The following is a 22,711-nucleotide window of genomic DNA, read 5'->3' on the forward strand; positions in this document are numbered from 1 at the left end:
GCAATGAAAAGGAAAGCCAGAGAGATATTACATTCCCACCACTATGCAACGCGTTTCGCCGTTGGTTAAGCGGCTCATCAGGCATATTGGGCAATGTGGCTTACAAATGTCTTTACTTGATTAGTTGTATTTATGTCGACTATAGCTGCGAAATTGCATCTACGAATTAAATTCAACCGTGTCAATGTTCGGACATTTGACATCAGACCCGAACATTCCTTTTCAGAGCAGATTTTTCTTGTAGTGACGGACTTTTTTTTCCATACAGACTACAATGTTTTTCTTCAATGGTATGCAACTGCACATTGTGCAACCTTAGGAAGATAAGGAGGTGACTTTGAACGCTAAGGCGCCGGACATCAACTTTATTTTTGTCTGTTTTTCTGATCGCTCTAGAACCACAATTATGACTCAAACATCACAGAGAGAGGGGTCTGACCATAGACTGACTGCGTGACTTTTCATGAATATTGTCCCATATATAGCATGTCACATGTACCCAGACTTGTGTGTAAAATATTACAAAATGTGTATTCTGGTGCGTATATATTTCCTCCTGTTTAAAGGTGTCTATGTGTTCCGATATTGTTTAAAATTACTCTTGCCAAACTACAGGGCGGAAATGTTTCCCTGATCGCTTTGAAATTTTATATGAAGTTAGGTTAGTGGAGCTGTTGACTTATAATCGGTCAAGAGGCTGTAAATATCGTGATATATTGTCCAGGCTCAGAATACAGATAAGCAGAAAGTTACTGCTCGGCTCACTGGTTTTTATTCCAACTAAGCAGATGATTGGTCTTTTGTAGACTGTCTTAGGTGATGGGTCTGCCATCTATCGTTGACTAGAAACATTGACTACATGAAGTTTATGAACTGGCTGGTGTCTTTGTTTAATTTGTAATATTAGAAAACAACATTAACAGAATTTTTCTTCTCCACTGAAAATCGAACTTTACTTCCGATTATGTGAATACGGCTGAATAAATATTATAAATTAAAATTAATTATTTCGTTCTTCTTTTATTTTTTTGCAGATAAATAAAATAAACTGAAACCCCAACTAGCGATCCCTTGATTCTAACAACGACAATGGCTTTGGGACCAATTGCACAGTGCACAAGGCACAATAAACGGTATACTTCAACCAAATTCTACTCCACATTTTCCGATATGGCATTAACAATTGCCGGTAAGTGTTAAGTTATCCTAATATAAATAAATATTTTATACCTCAATTTTTTTCGAGTACTTTAATTGACATATACAAATAAGTTACGCATTGCCCCATAACGTAAGCACAGCAAATATTTCTCCCTTTTGTCCTAATTCTTAAAATTTTCAATATAATTATTTGTACACAACAATGAAAAGTAGAAGTCAAAAAACGATTTTCTTAAGAAGAAAATATTTCTGCAAAGGGGAGAAAACTGCATTCAAAGTTTTACAATCTCCCTACTGAAACATCTAAATGTGACGTTGCAAAACTTCGTGGGTGCGTTGTACTTAAAATTAAGGCCGTTTCAATCAAGTCATTGACATAGAATTCTCTCCCTCTTTGAGGGAGGAGAGGTGTTTGCTTGCCAATAACGCCATGACTTAGATGCATTCGCAATTGTTTGTTAATTAATGTGGCAAAACACATTCAAGTCTGTGTGCTAAAAGATTTCTTTTTTCAGGCGTTTATTTCCGACTTTTTTTTGTTCTATGAAAAATGGACCAGCAAAAAAAATCCATCATCAGTCTGATGATGAATGTTGGTTGGTTGGGTCCACCGCCATGCAATGCATACAACAAATTTGCAAATTAAACATTTGCCCGGACTAACCGAAGAAATGCAAACAACAAATTGGGGTTTTTCGTTAATTTAGATGACGCCTCAATGGCAAACATTCACACAAAAATTTGTTGTTTGCACAAAATCTTTGAATTCATTTGGACGCCAGCAGCCAGTGGCCAATGGAATTCCACAATCATTCGATTCTGTGCGTTAAATGACCAACGAAAAGGTCAATAAATGATGCGACAGACAGCAGGGTCGGCTACCAGGCTAGACCAGAACCGCGAAGAGTGGTTGCCGTACTTCAACATAATTATCGTCAAACATTGTCGCAATAATTGGTAGGTTTTTTGTCGATAGGGGATTCTTGTTTGGCAAAGCAGCCAATTGCTGGTAAATATCAAACGTTTTAGCAATTTGATTTCCGAGACAGAAAGGAATGCATGATTAGCGAAGATATCGAAGATTTAAACCAGAAAGAAAATATATGTTCCTAATCAAAAAGTTTTATATTCAAAGAATTCGCCACATATCGCAGTGGATACAAACCTAAAACAGAGAAGGAATGTTATCCGTTCTACAATGATTTTTATCATAAGGAGAGAGAATATAAATATTAACACTAGCATGTTCGCGGAAGGGAAAAATTCAGGTGACGACCATCGACAATAAATTTTGTACTGGACGCTAGTTTTTTCGAGATGAGCTACATGATCGAAGTTGCAATGAAAAGAAAAATCATTATGCGACGCTTTTCGCCGTTGGTTAAGCGGCTCATCAGGCATATTGGACAATGTGGCTTACAAATGTCATTACTTGATAAGTTGTATTTATGTCGAATATTGTTGCGAAATTGCATCTACGAATTAAATTCAATCGTGTCAAGGTTTGGACATTGGCATCACAACATACAGACTACAATATTTTTCTTCAGTGGTATACAACTGCATATTGTGCAACCTTATGAAGATAAGGAGGTGACTTTGAACGCTAAGGCGCCGAACAACAATCAACAGATGCTATGGGAACTAGGGTTCAAATCCCAGCCGGGCTCAAGCTGAATTTTTGAGTTATATGCCTTTTTAGGGTAAAGGATCATTCATGTAAATGCTTTTATTAATTTCTCTTTCGAGATGAGCTACATGATCGAGATTGCAATAAAATTTTAATGTTCATTAAAATTAATTTAAAATCGGAGGTTTAAACCTAACTGTCAGAAGGTCTCCTAGTTATAATAAAAGAATCATGTGTAGTGCCAGTGTTGACAACCAACTCCTAACGTCAACAGTCTATATTAATAAATATTATTCGGATGAAAATTTAATATGAGATAGACACCAGCAGGATATATCGTGGAAGTTATCTGTAGATGGATGTAGAGCCAAGTGGGGTTGAAAAACGAGTCGTTAGCTGTGGACGTAGTCAGTTGAAGTTTCCTGTCTAGTCGAGTGGATTTGAAAAACGAGGCCTCGGCTGAAGCAGAAAGTAGTTGTTGTTGTTGTAACAGTCCTATTGCTTTTACACAACAGGCTGAGATGACAGACGTTGGCCATGTAAGTCTCGGGCCGTTTCGGATCGTAAACCCCTCTGTCGTGGAAACGTCAGAAAGTAGTTGTTCATCTGGCTGTCGCCAACCTCCGGATGACGTTACCTTTCATGGAGCTTCTGTTGTGACCGTTCATCGGTATGCCGCTTTGTCAAACTGCCTTCACGGTTCTTCCAACTGGCTCCAACCTACGAACTATTCACCTCCATCGTGGTTAATCTAACTCCAACCTACGTGCAATAAACGTCGGCCGAGTAGTTATAACAGAAAAACCTCTGCCAACAATCCTAATATATATTTTATACTCAGACGCCGTCAAAACTCCATCTAACACTAAATATCAAAACCTAGTCCGTGGTCTACCCCTCCTCAGATTCACATTGTGTGATTAAGAACAATTAAGGGTAGTGTTTTATAGTTTACTAATAGAACATAAAATCTTCAGTCTACATAAGCGTATGTTAAATATGGCTTGGATGTCTCCTGTTAATCATCTTGGGATCATAGGGCTTTCACAAAGCTTCGCTATTTTACTCTATTAGTAATTTTTCTAGTTTTCTAGTCATTTTTTAGTTTGAGCTAAGAAGATAATTGGTCTACTGTAACCTATCTTATGTGATGAAGATGCCATCTATCGTTGCCTAGACACAATATCCTCCATGAATTTTGTGTAGCAGTTGGGCTCCTTGCTTATTTAGTGTCGTCATCATATTCTTCACCACACTGTGGTACAGGGTACTATGTCTTTGTGCATATGTTTGTAACAGGCAAAAGGAAACGATATAGACACATGGCTCCTTTTGAGAATATGCATAGAATCACTTTGTGCGTCGATTTTTGCATGTCCATAGGTCTGTCTGTCTATGTTAAATTGTAAACAAAGTACAGGTCGCATTTATGATCCGAATTGGATGAAATTGTGCACAGCTCATATATTTGTTCCAAGGACGAACTCTTTTAAAATTGGTGCAAATCGGTTCAGATTTAGATATAGCTCCCATATATATTTTCGCCCGATTTAATGTAAATGGTTTTCCAAAGTCTCTATATATCTTTCGATTTGCACGAAATTTGGCAGGGGGTACTGAAATAAGTCTACAATGATATGTGTTAAGTTTCGCGAAAATCGGTTCAGATTTAGATATAGCTCTCACATATATATTTTCCTTCGATTTGATGTAAATAGTGTTCTAAAACCCCTATATTTATTCGACTTGCACGAAATTTGGCATAGAGTCCTCAATTAAGCCTAGAAGATGTGTGTAAGTTTCGTAAAAATCTGATCAGATTTGGATATAGCTCCCATATAAATTTTAGCACGGCGTACTGAATTGAGTTAAGAATGATGTAAGCTATATTTCCTAAAAATCAGTTCAGATTTATATTGCTCGCATATATATATTTTTTCCGATTTAATGTAAATGGTGCATAAAAGTCCCTATATTTCTTTCGATTTGCACGAAATTTTGCAGAGGGTACTAAATTGAGTCCAGAATATTGTGCGCCAAGTTTCGTGAAAATCGATTCAAATTTAAATATAGCTCCCATATATATTATCGTCCGATTTTGGTGCACCAAACATGAATTGTTTGTCCGATTGACATGAAATTTTGTATAACGTATCAAATTGAGACTAGAATGAAGTTATTGTGTTTTGTTCAAATATAGCGTGTATCAAGTTTGCTTTGAATCGATTAATATAAATTTGTTTGTAAATCTACCTGAATGAAATGAAATTTTGCATAGCTTCCAGAAAGGCTATGCTTATAGAAAAAGATCACATATTTAAGTTCGTTCAATTTCATGTCTATGTTGTTTCGAATCGGCGTCTGTTAGAATCCATATATAATGTGGTGGTGAATGGTATCATAAAAATACTGTATGCTGGGGGGCACCTTTATATGAGGGCAACCCTGTTATACAAAAAGAACCCATAGTACCAATTACATCCAGTTCGCTAAAAAACGTGTCTAAAATTCCCAAAATACCAAATATTGCGGTGTACCGTTATATGGGGGCTACATCAAATCGTGGATCGATATATCCCATTTACTAAATACTAAACATTCTAAGAGTACTAACATTATCTGTGCAAAATTTCACATCTCTATCTTAAATATTGCTATCTCTTCTGTGATTTCAATAGAGGGAAAGACATATAATTTTGTTCTGATCAAGAATATATATATATACTTTGTGTGGTCTCCGGTGAATATTTAGAGGCATTGTAAACGGAAAAGAAAAATTCAAACTTCAGTTCAACAGTGGCTATTAGTTTTCTATAGAAAAAATCAAACCTCAGGTTTTCTGAGGAAGTTTTAGTTTTTTTTAATGCCAAACTTCATTTAGTTTCCCCTAACCAAAAAATTGAAAGTGTTTTCAATTTACTATTCTGTTAAAATGCTTATGTGTCTATGTGTCTGTGTGAAACTTCAATTTCCCTTTTTCACTAAATTTTTAAAAAACTCTCCAAAAAAGGCATGATGAACAGTCCGCAGAACATGGTATGTATTAACAAATGTTGTGCCCTTTTAAGGCATGACATGACAATGTAAAGCCCGTGGCAATTGTTAGTACTTTACGTAAAAGGCATGGTCAAGGGCTAATGAGAGTAGTTCCCTGCTCCCCTCTCCCGGCAACCTGCCTTCGTTAACCATTTAACCAGACATTGCCACGTTTCCATAAAAACAATCCCAGAAGACGTGGACAAATTAAGCAAACTCGAGGTTCAGTAGCAGCAACAACAACTGGAACTGGATGACGAGGACGTAGACAACTGTGGCACCAAAACAAAACTTCAGCTGTGATTGTTGCAACAGCAGTTCCAAAGTTAAAAGCTTTGTAAAACAACAACTACAACAAAAAATAGTTACCTACTATGGTAGCAAAACACAAAAAATAATAATAGCAACAACCGAGCAGAAGAAGCAGAAACTTCACGTTATAGTGAATTCGATGATGAACTCTGCAAATGCTACTCTACTACTGCGTTTTCTTGTTGTTGTTGCTGCTGCTGGTGGTGGTCACTGCCGCTGTTGCATTTTAGTTCTGTTATTTTTGTAGTTTTATTTTAACCCAAGTCATCCTGAAGTTTGGTACAACTTTAGTTGTGACCACAAAATCTGGTTAAATGTCTCGTAACCCATTGTTGTGGGCAACTTGGTATTGCTGTTTTTGGCTTTAACGGGGTGAAGTGAAATGCCATCACCATTGTCGAATGGGGTATAACATTGGATTTCAGAAACGCAAATATAAGAAAAAGGCCTTCCAAAGTTCGGCTCTTAAAAATACCCAAAAACGGTTGGTTTGAAAATGTCGAAATTTACATGGGGCCTATGTCAAAACATTGACCTATATCTATATTGTTTGAGAAGAAGTTTTTTAAAATTACATCTACTTTGTTTTGAAATGGCGTTTGCGATTATGAAATGAGGTGGGAAATTTTTGCGAAGAAGTTTTGCACCCTCCAAGACCCTGGAATGACAAATTAGGGCACTTTGGTTGCAGAAACGAGCCTATGACCATGAAAATATCGAAAAAGCGACGGAACTTTTATGGAGACAATATCAAAACTTTAACTATATACTGCAAATATGTTCTCATCCTACAAGAACCAGAAATAACAAATTACAGGCCTTCTATTGGAAAATGAGGCTTAAGCCTTCAAAATGCCGAAAATGCGTCGATACTGTTGTATGGTGGACTATACCAATAGGTTTTCCAATACCTCAAAGACCTCTTTATGGAATTTTCTTTTTGAAATTGTCTTATTAAAACTTTTTTTGTAACCCTTTACTTCCTGCATTGATATGCACTAAGAGGTTTTTGTAGTTTAACAACATCCTTCATACATATATTCTTTTTTTCCTGCTTCTTCTCCCTCCTCATCTCATCTATTCTACACGGAGTGAATTCATTAAGGTTTGCTTTAGAACTCTGCTACAGGAGTTACTGATTTACTTGCTGTTACTTAGCTCCATCAAACGTTTTAATGCGAATACAAAGTAAATTAACTTAAAAGTTTTTCACAGTCCTTCGCTCTCTCTCTTCCTCCATCAATTTTCATTTGGTGTGGAAGTTCGTCATTGTTGTTTGTTGCAGTTGTTGCATTTAAATTCTAAATAGTCATTTTAAAAGTTTCATTTTGTATAGGTGGGTTAGCTTAGGAACATTTGAGGGGAGGGATGGAATTTAGTAATACAATTCCTATGAAGTAAGGAATGACAGAATTAATTTTGGGATTCAATTGATAAAAAAGCGTCCTCAGTAGAACTTAAGTTTAGTTTTTGTGATAGAGACCTATAGAAGTGCTTTTGTGTTTATATGACCTTCGCAGAAGACTCCTTAAAAGATCTGCTATATTTTGAAGAAGTCTTTCAGGAATTTCTCTATTGAAAACCTCGTGAAAGTGTTGTGTCAATAGAAAACCTCTGGCAGATTGTCTTAGAAAAATTTAAAAATGTATTCCATACGTGAAAGACCTATTGCAGGTCTTCTAGACCCTTGTGGTTTTTGTCTTAAAGAAGTTCTATTGAGTGGGGGCTTGTCATTATAAAACATCTATGTAGTCTTCCATAGACTACTTCTAGAAAGAAGAACCCTAGAATGTATTCCCCCTACATAATACCTCTGGAAGGCGTCTGGAGGTTGCCCTATTTATAAACTACTATATATAAAAGACCTCCTCTCTTCGTAGAAAACCTCTGGAAGGTTTTCCCGTCTAAAGATAAACCTAAGAAGGCCTTCGACTAGAAGTTTTCTCTCTGTTTTCTCTTGAAGATTTTCTTTATACCAAACCTCAAGAAGGTCTATTATATATAGAAGATTTCTTGGTCTTCTAGACGCCTTGAAGTTGTTGACTTATTGAGAGGGGACTTGTCATTAGGAAACATCAATATAGTCCTCTATATTCAGAAGGCCTGTATAATGTGTTCCGTCTACAAAAAATACCTGAAAGGCCTATAGAAGACGTCTGGAGGGGGCTCCATCTAAAAAAGGTCTACTATCTGTAGAAGACCTCTAACAGGCCCTCTATTCATAGATAATCTCTGGAAGATCTTCCCGTCCATAGAAAAACTCTATAAGGTCATTCCCGCCATAGTAAACTGTAGGAAGTATAATTTCCATGTTTTCTCTTGAATATAACCTATCTATCAATATATCCAAATATATCCTATCTATCAAACCCCAAGAAGGTCTTTTGTATACAGAAGATCTCTAGAATGTATTTCGCCTACAAAAGTCCTCTGGAAGGACCATAGAAGACGTCTGGAGGTTACCCTATATATACTTATAGATGGTCTACTAAGTATAAAAATTTGGTTTACTATCTATAGAAGCCCTCTAAAATGTTTTCTTTTCATAGAAAACCTCTGGAAGATCTTCCTGTCAATAGAAAAACTCTAGAAAGTCTTCCCCTCCGTATCAGAACTCTAGGAAGTTTTATTTCAATGGACGACCTCTAGAGGGGTTTTGTCTCTTTTCTCTTAAAGATCTTCTATCTATCAAACATCAAAAAGGTAAATAGAATAGCTCTTTGAGATCTTCTGTCTACAAAAGAACGCTGGGACGTTTTCTGCCTTCAGAATACCGCTCTTGAAGATTTCATGTCTATCGAAGCGTTATTGATGGTATTTTGTTTCAAGAAACCTCTTATAGATCATCTGTCTATAAGAGATCTAAAGAAGATATTCTGTCTGCAGAACTAGACGGTGTGCTATCTATAGAAGTCTTCTAGAGGGTCATGTCTTCTCTGAATAAAATACCTATACTAAATCATTCACCTTGTGAAGGGCTCTGGATGGTATTTTGTCCATAGAAAACCCTAGAAGGCATTTCCCTCCATAACAGAACTCTATGAAGTATTCTTTCCATAGACGACCTATGAACGTTTTTTGTCTGTTTTCTCTTGAAGATATTCTATCAAACCAAAAGAAGGTCTCCTGTATATAGAAGATCTCTTGGAGGTGTTCTATCTACAGAAGACCACTAGGATGTTTTCTGGCTATATACGACCAATTGAAGATTTGTTGTCTATCTTTGTATAAAGATATCTCAAGAAGATATTCCGTCTGCAGAAAACCTCTGGATGGGGTTCTATGTTCTCTAGAAGGTCTTTGCTCAATAAAATACCTGTAATAAATCGTTCACCTAGTGAAGAGTGAAGAGTTATTACATATACAGGAGAGCTCTAGAAGGTATTTGGAAAGATACCCATCCCTAGATGGGATGAGTCGCAGGTGTACCTATAGAGTTGAGTTGAAGGGAATAATTGTAGGCAATCTGAAGGACAGGGAGTCTATGTGGAAGAGCAAAAGGGCAATGAGTCATTGCAGAGGAGCTGAAGGCCCGGGGTTCTCTATAGACGAACTACAGAGAATATCAGTAGACGAACAGCTGGTATTCTCTATAGACGAGCTGAAGGCGGGAGTTTTTTATATGAGCAGAATAGAGGACCTGAATGGCACGAAGTCTCTACAGATGACCTGAAGGCAGGAAACCTCCATAGACCACCTGATGACCACGAAGTTTTTATAGTCGAACAAAAGAAGGACTTTATATATGAAGGAAGTTCTTGTATGAGCCTCTATATACGATATGAAGGTTGTTTCTATAGACGACCTGAAGCAAGGAGTTTTTAAATATGTATGTCTTTCTTATCCAGCTGAAAGGAGCCTCTACAGACGATGTGAGCGGAATTTCTGTGGACGAGCTGAAAGGAGTCTCAATAGACGAGCTCCATAAACGAGCTGAAGAGAGGTTCCATAATCGAGCTGAAGAGAGGCTCCATAGACAATAAAACTGAGGAATAAACGTTGGTCCCATTGTACCAAGAATTATTATTATAGACCCAAGTAGTCTCCATATAACGGCACTCCCCAATACTCCGTGTTTTGGGGATTTTGAACACGTTCTCCAACTGAATTGTCTTTAATTTGGTATGTTAGGTTCTCATTGTGTAGAACATATCTGTACCAGAAAATTATAATATTGACCCAATTTTCGGGGTAGACCCCATATAACTGTACCCCCCAAGTATTCGGTATTCTAGGGATTTTGAATACATTTTTCAACCATATTGGCTGTAATTTGGTATTTTGTATTGTCATTGACTGTTTATTATAGCCTCATATATCAGTAACGCCACTATTAGTTATCTTGAGAATTTCAATCATCTTTTTTCCACGTAGTTTTCGGTGGTATATTCAATGTACTATCATAACATGTTTTCTACTAGGAGCCCCATTAATTTTAGAAATTTTGATTGTCATCCTCATGGTGGAGGGTATAACAAGTTCGGCAGGGTCAAACATAACATCGTTTTTACTTTTTTGTGAAGACAGTACGATATTGGATTTTTTGTATAGAAAGTCTGCCAGAGGTTAAATTTTTCCTTACTTTTTTCGATGTACGCAGTTGCATTTCTACTCAATTAAGAACCGAACTCAAGCCAATGCCATAATTGTGCAAATTGTTTAAACGATTTTTTGATATTGATTTTATCGTTTCTTGGCAATCATTTCAGTTTTCATTAATTGAAATTAATTGGCCGTAAGCACAGAATGCAATGCATTGCAAATTTGTTGAGAACAGGAGGAGTGGCTGATTGTTCAGGGCCATTTTATTTAAAAACATAATGTTCGATATTAACTTAATAGCCCACTGGGTGAGACGGATGGGAAAGTTCGCAACAAAGAAAAAAAAAACAAATGTGGACCAAAAGGAGATTTTATAATTGCACTAAAAGAAATAATTATACAGACATTAATCTTCCGTGCACAATGGTTATATTCTAAAGGTATGAGAAGGTAATATTCCTTGCAGTGCATATGTATGATTAAGATAAATTATTATCTACCTTACGTATAAATCTCTTAGCATGAAAAATTCTCCAAATTATTGCATAAGTAAGTCCGACTATTTGGTATTAAATTTCGAAATTTAAATATGACTTTAATTTTCATTTCAATAAATCATTGGTCATTTGAAATGGCCTGCATTAAAAATGTCGTTGTTGAAGATACGAACAAATATGACCACAATGTCATACCATATGCTACCTAGAAGATACGAATAATATGTATGTTATGTATATGTTTGTTCATTGTGTATGGTCGTAAAAGACATACTTTCCTCAACAAATGTCATTATACATAGATCAAAGACTCAAACAGTTGGCTGACACACATAAATATACGAGAGATAATAAAATTGAGCCACAGGGTGCCAAAGCTCCTCCGTTTTTTCAATGTACTATATTTAACCAATTTTTATACTTTTTATCACAAGATGCTACGTCTGTCCGAGCAACAGGCTATTGTACACATACAAACACAATCATCAGAGAGGTTTATTTGCTAAGCTTTTTTAAAGTCGTTATATATTCTACTGTAGGTTTCAATTTCAAATCTTAGAAGCATATCTTGTATGCGGCCAAAGTTGTGTAGAGGAATATAATTGGCCCGTCCGACTTTGGTCTTTTCCTTACTAATTTTCTATAGAAAACTATTTAAAACTTCCAATGTTCCAATCATTCGCATATTTGCATGCACACAATGTCGTCATGCAGCATGTGGGAGGACACATAGATAGAACTGAGTCATGACATATGCATTGACTAGTGGCGCATACAAATGCTAATACTTTGCAATTATTTAATTAAATTTGATTTTTCAATGCGTATCTTTTGGGGATTTTTGTTTGTGGTAGATTTGTATGTCGGTCCCATGTGTGTTTCCTATCAAACCCCAAAACACAACTGAGACAAATGCAGAGTGGCATTGACAGCATAACTTCAATATCGTCACTATCGTTAGTTCTTTAAAAAGGGGGACAAACAGTAGAACATGATAACTTGCATCTTGTATTTGAAACATACAGTTTTATGATTTTTTTGGAATGTTCACATTTAAAAGGTTTCACTGTAGTTGAATTTATACGCAACATCAATTAATGATATCTCAATGCTAGAAGACATTATATTCTATATGGAAATTATATGCCAATTAGAATGGAAAGTACATTGAAATGTAGATAATCCGTTGACATTCCCGTATGAACATAGATGTGTATACAAGGTGGCACATAAAAATTGTTAAATATTTGTATTTTTAAATGTTGTATTCTTAATGAATTGTAAAATCATGCAAAATTAATTTTTTTGAACCGTAGTCCAAATAAGTGAATATCAATCATTTTGGTCATAGTCGAACAAAGAAAGAAACATATGACATTGACCTAGAGATAAATGTACATAAATCTATAGGTTTCAGGTGATATGGAAAGGAAATATATTGCGATTGGTTCATATACTACTTCTGATCGAAAAAAGGAACATAAACAAGTAAAAACCAGTAAGGAAAGTTCAAAAGTCGGACGGGACCGACTATATGATACCCTTCACCACTTTGGGTACATGCAAGGCATGTTAATATCTACAATATCCTGTGGATAGAACGGTCATAGAATCTTTGGAGGACCATTGAGATTAAATCGGGCGATATTAAACGTGCTATCTAGATAAATATTTGAACCAATTGAAAAACCCAAACACATACAATTCTGAAATCAATGAAAAATTGCATGTCAAACGGACAGACTTGGTTTCGTGGTGTATGAAATCGAGTCAAATTATGGATGGGAGCTATATACAAACACATGTACCTAATTGAGTAACCGTTGCATACACCATTTGTTTTTGGTAATCACTATATTCAATTTAATACCCTCTGCCAAATTTCGTGTAACCACCATTTACATAAAATCGAACGAAAATATATATAAGACCTATATAAAAATCTGAAACGATTTCAACAAACCTTATCACGCATCATTTTTTTCTCAATAGCATTCGCTATGCAAAATTTTTCTCAATCAGACAAATATTGGGAGTTTAGTGTATCATTAAAAAAAATTGGACGAAACTATATATGGGAGCAATGTCTAACTCTGAACCGATTTTAACAAAACTTGGCAAACATCAGTCTGCACCTAATTCAGTACTCTGTGCAGAATTTTGTCCCAATAAAATCGGACGAAACTCTATATAGGAGCTATATCTAAATCTGAGCCGATTAATAAAAAACTTCGCAGACATCAATCTGAATATGATTCAGTACTCTGTGCAAAATTTTGTATCAATTGGAAAAATATTGGGAGTTTGATGCATCATTCACATAAATTCGGACGAAACTATATATGGGAGCTATATCTAAATCTGAACCAATTTTTCTTCAATAGGGTTCGTCCTTAGGCCAAATAAGTGAACTGTGCCAAATTTCATCCAAATCGTATAATAAATGCGACCTGTACTTTTTAACAAAAATGGACGGACGGACGGGCATACGTATATCGACTCAGAAAGATATTCTATGCACATTCTCCAAAGAAACCCTGGGTCTATCTCGATTTCTTTTGCCTGACATAATATCCTGTACCACAGTGTGGTGAATGGTATAATTAGCTAATTCGACTTGTGCGAAACGTCCACCATGACGTTGTCATTAAAAATCACTAGATTGGAAATCATATATGCGATATATATATCAAAACAAAAAATCATGTGAAGCCTATTTACATTGAAAATTTGTCTGCAATGACTTATATATCCTCTTTGAAACATAATTTCGACTAGGTGCGTCAAAATAGCCAAAATTGTACAGGAACTTTTTTGACAACGCATAAATCAATAGTGTATATTTTATGGGAATAAATTGTTGTACCCATCAGAACTCAGAAGCTAAATTGTAGCCACTTCGATTGGTCATTCGTCTGGGGTCGTACAAATTCTTAAAATATATAGAAGCTATGTCAAAATATGGCCTTTCAAAATGATTAATATAAATCCATGTTTTGGCAAAACTCCTGCATTAATTTTTATAACCTCCACCATAGTATGGAGGCTATATTAAGTTTGTTTTCCGTTTGTAACTCATCGAAATAATCAGTTCCGACCCTATAAAGTAGATATGATCTTGAACAGCATAACATTTTAGACGATTTAAAATTGATTGTCCATCTGTTGTAATCACTCTAGTCTCTAGACGAATTGAGATATTTCTTTTGTCTGCAGGCGGGTGAAGTTCGACGATGAGCTATATCGGTGCACATTTAGCCATAGCCCCCAAATAAGATAATTCCCAATTTTCTGTATTTTGGGGTTTTTGAGCGCGTTTTTCAACCGAATTTTTTCCAAATTTCTCTACTAAAAATTATAAATATACGTCCACTTTTTCTGGTAGTCCCTATATAAAGACACCCGCCAATTTTCAGTATTTTGAAGGTTTTGATACGATACTTTGGGTTCTTATTTGATACTTTGGGTTCTTATTTTGTACTAAATCTCTTCATCAACAATTTTAAATATAGGTCCACATTTACTGAGTGTACCCATCACCACAATTTTCAATTTCTCTATCAACTTTTTTTAAATATACACCTAAGTCTGCTAATCTGTTGTTATAATGGCACTACTGACATAGGTCCCTGTATACATTTTAGTCTAATTATCACATCCGAGTCCATACATCAATATGATAGATATTAATTTAAAGATCAACCTCTCCTCCCGGATTAAAAATAAATGTCATAGAATCGAATACATCTGATACCAAGACCATCGAAAATAAATTGACGCCCGTCTTGGGTCAATAGCCACTTGAAATGACGTCCCTAACGCTGGGGTGTTAGGCGACCTCTTGCCCATTACTGTTACAAGTCATGTTACCGACTGTATGCGAAAGGAGATTTATGGATACCAGGACTCTTCAACAAGTTGTTCAGACTTAGCTGCCAAGTCCATGTCCTCGTATGAAACTGAGTCGAACTCAAATCAGCACAAAACAACAACCCCTTCCAAACAAATTAACTTAAAGGGACTGTAAGTTGACATTTCGGATTCTTGGAGACTGAAAAAAATCTTTTTTATGGTTTGATGCGGCAAAAAATGTGCCTCAACGAAATATATTTAGATCCATGTTTTTTGGACAAAATCTGTTTCAGGGAGTAATATTTCTTCCAAACTTAGTACAAGTTCGAAGATGGGGAATATCGGTCAACTCTGTCTTGTACCTACCCCACAAAATGGTCAAAATTGTGCTAAAAATTTGTATTTTTAAAGTTTAAGGCGCAAACGAAGTGACTGACATTCCGGTTTCCTTGGGGGACGGGTATACAATTTTTGCGCAGATAATTTTCAATGTAGGTCCTCCCAATTACACAGTGCCGAACCATTTTTCAACCAATAAATATTTTTAGGAGGAAAGCATCAGTTTTTTTAAGATAACCTCCGTATAAAGGACCGACCCCAGTTTTGGGTTGATAATGGACCCAGGCATATTTTCCAACCAAATAGGCAGCAGTTTTTTTAAGAAATGCCTAAATCGACCGATTCCCACCTCATGGTGTTTGGTAAACAGTGTTTCGAAGACTACATAAAGTATAAATATTCTGGATCAGAATAAAAATCTATATCAATTAAGTCGACTGTCTGTCAGTCCATCTGTTGGAATTACGATAGAGAACGCAGTATTTAACAAATAACTCAGAAAGTTCAGATAATTTTCAATATATGTCCACATAGTATTTGGATCCCATTTTCCAACCAACGCTGATGAAGTCTGGTATTCCGGATTCTTTTCAATTCTTCAGAGCATGGGCTTATATTTTGATCGATATAGCCTCTCTATAAATGTCTTGCGCATCGTCCAACTTAAGTGGTTGAAATTTGTGTCCATTTGATTGACCCCCATCAGAACGAGTTTCCATATTATCCACTTCGAACATTACCGAAATCTTACTCCATGCTGAATGTCATGGCGATCCCCAAAATATATATGGTCCAAATATATATGGTATTATGCCAAATATTATCCCTCATGCCACTGTTGCATCGTTCAGTTTGTCTATAGCAATCTTTGGATTGCAAGATAAATCTTATGGGCGTCTTTAATTTTTATAATTTACAAAATAAAATGTACAGACGTACATACATAGGACGATAGCAGTTATATATGTATGCCAAATTAAATAAATCACGAGTGTATGAAAAGATTCATTGAATAGTTATATTTTATGGGCTCCACAAATGTGTGCTGCACATTTGTTCAAACGTCACATATAAATACGTATGTATGTTATATATATAAATAAATACCTATATAATATATTTATATGTCAACAATAAATTGTTGTTTTTGGTTGGTTGTAACACAACTATACAATTGGTGCTCTGGTTTCTGTTTTCGTATTTCATCTGTGGTGGTTACTTGAGAAATGTCAATTCATTCGGCAATACAACATCTCAACCATGCGAGTGAGTAGTGAGCTGTGTGTGTCTGTCGGTCGGTCGTGTGGGATGAATTGCATGGCATTTGTTGCAATTTCACAAATTGGCTGGCATATACAATAGTAACGTGCATATCCACACACACTTCAATATATACACACAGTGTCCTTGGTGTTTGTGTTTCGCACTGTTACAAATGCACTACGTATGTTGTTGCGTTGCGTTGTCCAATAAAAGCATCGAGAAAAAAGTTATTCAAACAAATTTCAATTAATTAAACTAAATGGAAGTGGTTTACATTGGCGGTGTACGAGTAGTACTGGAACTGGTGTTTCGAACAAAAAAACACCAGTAGTTGAATATAACCTTCGGTTAGTGGGGGTATGAGTGTGAGTTTGTATTTTTGGTTTCTTTTTTTATACAAAACACACTCCTACACCTCAATTTTAATAGTGGAATGCATGTATGGTCTTATAGTTTGGGGATTGCTTCGAGTGACAGACCGGCACTCGACTATAAGCTTGGAAGGATGTTAATGTAACGAGACAGACCTTTGTTGCATGTCATATCCTTTGTATCTTTACTTTTCTTTTATGCCGTGTAACAACACATCTTTGCTGTGAGTGAATGTTGGTTGTCCACTTGCCATTGATATAAATAAATATTTAATAAGTGTACTTATACTTATAGAATTTGTATTCGAGAGTCAATGTGGACTCTTATGGCCATAACCAATTTGAATTAAAAGATTTTAATTTAATATTTTTAAAGAGACTAAATGATGATAATTTAAAAAATAGAAAAAAATAAAAAGCTGTCGTATTGAACTTTTTCTTACGTCCACCTCAAGGTAACAATAACCAGTAAGGAAAGTAGTAAAGTCGGTCGGGGCCGACTATATGATATCCTTCACCACTTTGGGTATATTCATCAGATGGAATCCTAAAAGACGTCGCATTTTTGAAGGACCATTAACATGAAATTAAACATGTCATTCTGCAACATATACTAAATTTTGGAAAGATATAGAGTTGCTTCTTACAATGGGACAAAATGATGTAAATTATTTTAAATCAAAATATCGAAATCTAAACCGATTTCATCGAAACTTGTCACATGTTAGGTTACACTTATTATACCCTTCACCACACTGTGGTACAGGGTATTATGTCTTTGTGCATATGTTTGTAACAGGCAAAAGGAAACGAGATAGACACATGGCTCCTTTTGAGAATATGCACAGAATCACTTTCTGAGTCGATTTACGCATGTCCGTCCGTCTGTCTGTCCGTCCATGTATTTTTGTGAACAAAGTCCAGGTCGCATTTACGATCCGATTTGGATGAAATTTGGCATAGGTCACTTATTTGGCCCACGGATGAACCCTATTGAAATTGGTGAAAAATCGGTGCAGATTTAGATATAGCTCCCATATATATTTTCATCCGATTAATGTAAATGGTGCACCAAAGTCCCTATATATCTCTCTATTTGCACGAAATTTGGCACATCGTAATGAATTGGGTCTAGAATGATGTGTGTTAAGTTTCCTGAAAATCGGTTCAGATTTATATAAAGCTCCCATATATATTTTCGTCCGATTTAATGTAAATGGTCAATCAAAGTCCCTATATATCTCTCGATATGCACGAAATTTGACACAGCGTAATGAATTAGGTCTAGAATGATGTTTAGATATAGATTCTATATCTGACCAAATGAAAAATTTAGTATCGGTTGCAGAATGACTATATATGGGAGATATATCTAAATCTGAAACTTGGCACACATTATTCTGGACCTAATTCAGTACTCTATGTCAAATTTCGAGCAAATCGAATGACATATAGGAACTTTGATGCACCATTTACCTTAAATCGAAAGAAACTATATATGGGAGCCAGGGACGTACGCAGGGGGCGGCCCGGGGGGCCCGAAATGAATTTTTTTCACAGTAAATTTATGTTTGCAACAGCAATTTTTTTCATTTTGTACTACCGGGCCCCCCCCGAAATGAAATCCTGTGTACGTTGCTGATGGGAGCTATATCTAAATCTGAAGCGATTAATTCGAAACTTGGCACACATCATTCTGGACCTAATTCAGTAATCTATGCCAAATTTCGTGCAAATCGAAAGATATATAGGGACTTTGGTGCCCCATTTACCTTAAATCGGACGAAAATATATATGGGAGCTATATCTAAATCAGAACCGATTTTTCCCAATTTCAATAGGTTTCGTCCTTGGACCAAATAAGTGACTAGTGCCAAATTTCATCCAAATCGGATCATAAATGCGACCTGTACTTTGTTTACAATTTAACATCTACAGACGGACAGACGGACGGACGCATATGTTACAAACATATGAAAAAAGACATAATACCCTGTACCACAGTGTGGTGAAGGGTATAAATAGCGATCTTTATTGTGATTTCAACCGTTGGATTAGAATAAATCGACATAGAATTATTCTTCTAATCAAGACTATATGTTCTTTATGGTGTATCCGGTGAATATTTCGAGGTGTTGTGACACAAAATCGCCATAGGTCAAGTTTTTGAGTTATGACGTTGTTAATAATTTTGAAAAATAAAACTATTTATCGAGTAAAAGTGGGATACGAATAACGATTTCTCGTCGTTAGGGACTCTATATAAAATCTTATGATCGGAGAATTTCGTCTTGTGGTATTTAGTTTACGGTTTAAGAAAAAATGTACAAAGACTAGAGATAGAAGGAAGATATGAAGACATGTCATCACGAAAATAACCTGCAATAGTGGTAAACAAATAAAGGATTTTCTTCTTCTTTCTTCGCCAAGAGCTGGCATCACAATTTTTCCATCATTTCGGAATCTAACAAATAAATTCTTCAACTTGGACTTCCAATGCGTCAATTGAACCGGGTTTGTCTGTATAGACAAAAGTTAAAGGCGTCCCGAATGAGAAATAAAATGTTCTCAAAAATCCATTGTTAATCCTCATGTCAGGCACATGAATATTTGTCAAAAAAAAGTTGAATTTGATATCGCGGTAGCCCTGAACGTTCACAGCTATGTTACGATTCGCAGCATCTTAGAAGAAGTACGGTTCAAAGAACCACAAGCTCAAAAACTGTACTATTTAGTGACTTTTGGTAGCTTTAGCAATGCTTCTGTCCGATATTCCCTCCAAAATCGACAATTCCGCCTTATTTACGTTCCCATTGCGTCAAAAATCAGCTTCGTCTCTGAAGAAAATTTTTTCGAACAAAAAAAAATCGATTTAAGAGCCCATTTACCAGAAATCCTTCCTTGCGGTGTGTCGTTTGACTTTAATTCGTGCACCAGCGGTATTTGGAAGGCTTCATACCTAAATCCCTATGAAAAATTGTCCACTATGTTTAGTAACAAAGGCTCAACGTGTTGGTCGTTTATTGTCCAACAATGTGAATTTGGGGTGAAATTTAGTTATGATAGCCTAAGTGGATCGAATAAACTGGCAAATAAATGGAAGAAGTGCTTGGTGAGCTTTCTTAACAGAAAACGTATTTTAATACGATTGAACGACAAAATCGGGGTGATGGTCTGGGTGAAGAAGTGCTCGGTGGCTTTCTTAACAGAAAACGTATTTTATTACGATTGAACGACAAAATCGGGGTGATGGCGATAGCCTAAGTGGATCGATTAAACTGGCAAATAAATGGAAGAAGTGTTCGGTGAGCTTTCTTAACAGAAGACGTATTTTAATATGATTGAACGACAAAATGGGGGTGATGGTCTGGGTGAAGAAGTGTTCGGTGGCTTTCTTAACAGAAAACGTATTTTAATACGATTGAACGACAAAATCGGGGTGATGGTCTGGGGGTGGAACATTCCTATTGGGGATTTTTCATTCTCGCAATATTCAATAGAAATGTTGTTCATAAAATATTAGGTGGGGTCCTCAAATAAGAAAAATCGATATTTTAACGCTTTAATTGTATTTTCTCAATTTCATGCCATACATATGTATGGATTTTAATATATTCGGTAAAAATTCTTCATTATGACGAACTGTCGGATTCTTCCGAATTATTTAGTAAAACATATATAGTTATGTCACATAAGCCAAAAAACTAGTTTCGAGGAAGAAAGAATCGGTTTTCTAAAATAATAACCAGTGAGCGGAGCAGTATAGTCGGACGGAGCCGACCATATGATACCCTACACAACATCCATGAAAATCTAACTTTCGATAGTACTATATTCTGAGCTTGGGCAATATTTTTCGATATTTGCTCCCTCCTTTAATTATTTGTCCAGATTCCCGTGGGTTGTGTTGTGATGTTCGACTTTCAATTGCGGCCTATAAATCGACTCGAAAAAAATACAAAAATAAGTTTTCAGTCCACTTCATCCCAAAATTATTATCTGATCATCATCGAAAATTATAGGCGTTGTCCTTGATCATAACTAAAACCTCATGGAACTTTTAAAAGTCATCTGCGCTATATTTCCGCCTTCCAGTGTGGTAATGGTTTACTAAATAATATCTCAGCACGTAAGCACCTGTAAACATTTATGTGTAACTCCCACATCTGAGTTCATACGATCATATAAATGGTATCCTCTTGGATATGCTATAAACTTCTTGGGTCTTTGTTCTTCAGGGGTAAATATATACGCTATAGAATATAAATTTTGTCATTTTTCACACAAAAGTCAGGGTCCATTTGATCCGCTAAATAGTGATTGGGCCATAATTGCGGCCTCTGGAGCGACCAGAAAAACCGACAAAAATAAAGTATTTGGTCCATTTTATCCCCTGAATATTAACCGATCCAAAAACAATAGGGGTCTTCATTGGCCAGAACCCATCCTACATGCAAAATTTCGTGAAGATTGGTCCATAACTGTGGCCTGTATCGTGTTTACAAATTATAATGGACAGACGGACGGACGGACACACATGTCTAGATCGACTCAGCTAGTCGAGATATGACGATCGGTATACTTAAATAATATTTCGCGGCGTTACAAACTCTTCGGGCTACACAAAGCTATAATACCCTGACAACATAGTTTTGTAGGGTATAAAAACCGGGTTTGATACCTCATATCTTTACCATTGGAAATCTGACATACGCTCTAAATGTATTGAAACGAGCTATTATCGGTCTTATTGTCGTATTTGGCATAGCTATATATATTTCTAGTAAGTAATTCGGACGAACCCGACATTTTGTCACAATGAAGAATTTATACTAAGTGTATTTAATACGTACATATAGAGTTTTAGTAGCATGACATCGAGAAACCCCCATGAAAACGTTAAAATATCGATTTCTCGTATTTGAGAACCCCATCTAAAATCTGAGATGAGCTGGAGTCCAGTTAGAAAGGCGAAATGTTCTGCAAACAAATTCCTCATTCGATTTTACTGAAGAACTGTAATCTCCCGAAATATATACTTGCAATCTCTTCATAAATAATAGAGGCGCCAACAAAAAAATTATCCACGTCACATCTCCGAACTTTGACCTATTTTATTTGTTTCATTTTCCCATCTCCGCCCATAGAAGAACTTCGTAGTTCATGTTTATTGGAGCCATACATATATTATATGCTGAAATAACATTTCAAACATAAAGTATTCATTACGTTTGTTGTCACACTACTAATACATATACAACTTGATATCTAAGTATTTGCCTTCAGCATTGTAAATATCAGTGATATTTTATAAAGGACACTTTCACGACGGTACTTTAACACCAGTAATCACTGGCATCAGCAACTGACATCACATGTTTTGCTAATGAACAATAGAATAATCTTTCAAAAGGTTATGAGTAAGTGAGTAGAATGTGGCAAGTGTTGGCTGGAAAATGCTGGTGCATTATGGTGACAATGGTGTTAAAAACAACAATAACATCAACAGAAGAAGGAACAAATTGCAATGGCATTGTTTTTTTATTCTTACGAGGACATATCTTAAAAATATGCAATAGTTTAACTTACAAGGACTCCTAAATTAAATTTTTACGAATTATTTCTTTAGATATATAATAAAAGTATATTAAACATTATTGATGTATTTTAATAAAAGGCGCATGCCATGGTTCTTAAAAGATCTGAAT

The 22,711-nt window shown here is 35.8% G+C and overlaps 1 protein-coding gene across 1 annotated transcript in view; it reads left to right on the forward strand.

Annotated features, from left to right (window-relative positions):
* Positions 1-1,122: 1,122 nt before the first annotated feature.
* LOC133320951 (uncharacterized) overlaps positions 1,123-22,711 on the forward strand; it is a 78,964-nt gene continuing 57,375 nt past the window's right edge. Inside the window, exon 1 of the mRNA XM_061530045.1 lies at positions 1,123-1,189. Coding sequence (XP_061386029.1) covers positions 1,171-1,189 — 19 coding nt within the window. The 5' untranslated portion in view covers positions 1,123-1,170. The remainder of the gene's footprint in view (positions 1,190-22,711) is intronic.

This window comes from Musca vetustissima, unplaced genomic scaffold, assembly GCF_032173495.1.
Source record: "Musca vetustissima isolate MV318-11 ecotype Yass unplaced genomic scaffold, APGP_CSIRO_Mvet_v1 utg43279, whole genome shotgun sequence".
NCBI lineage: Eukaryota > Metazoa > Arthropoda > Insecta > Diptera > Muscidae > Musca > Musca vetustissima.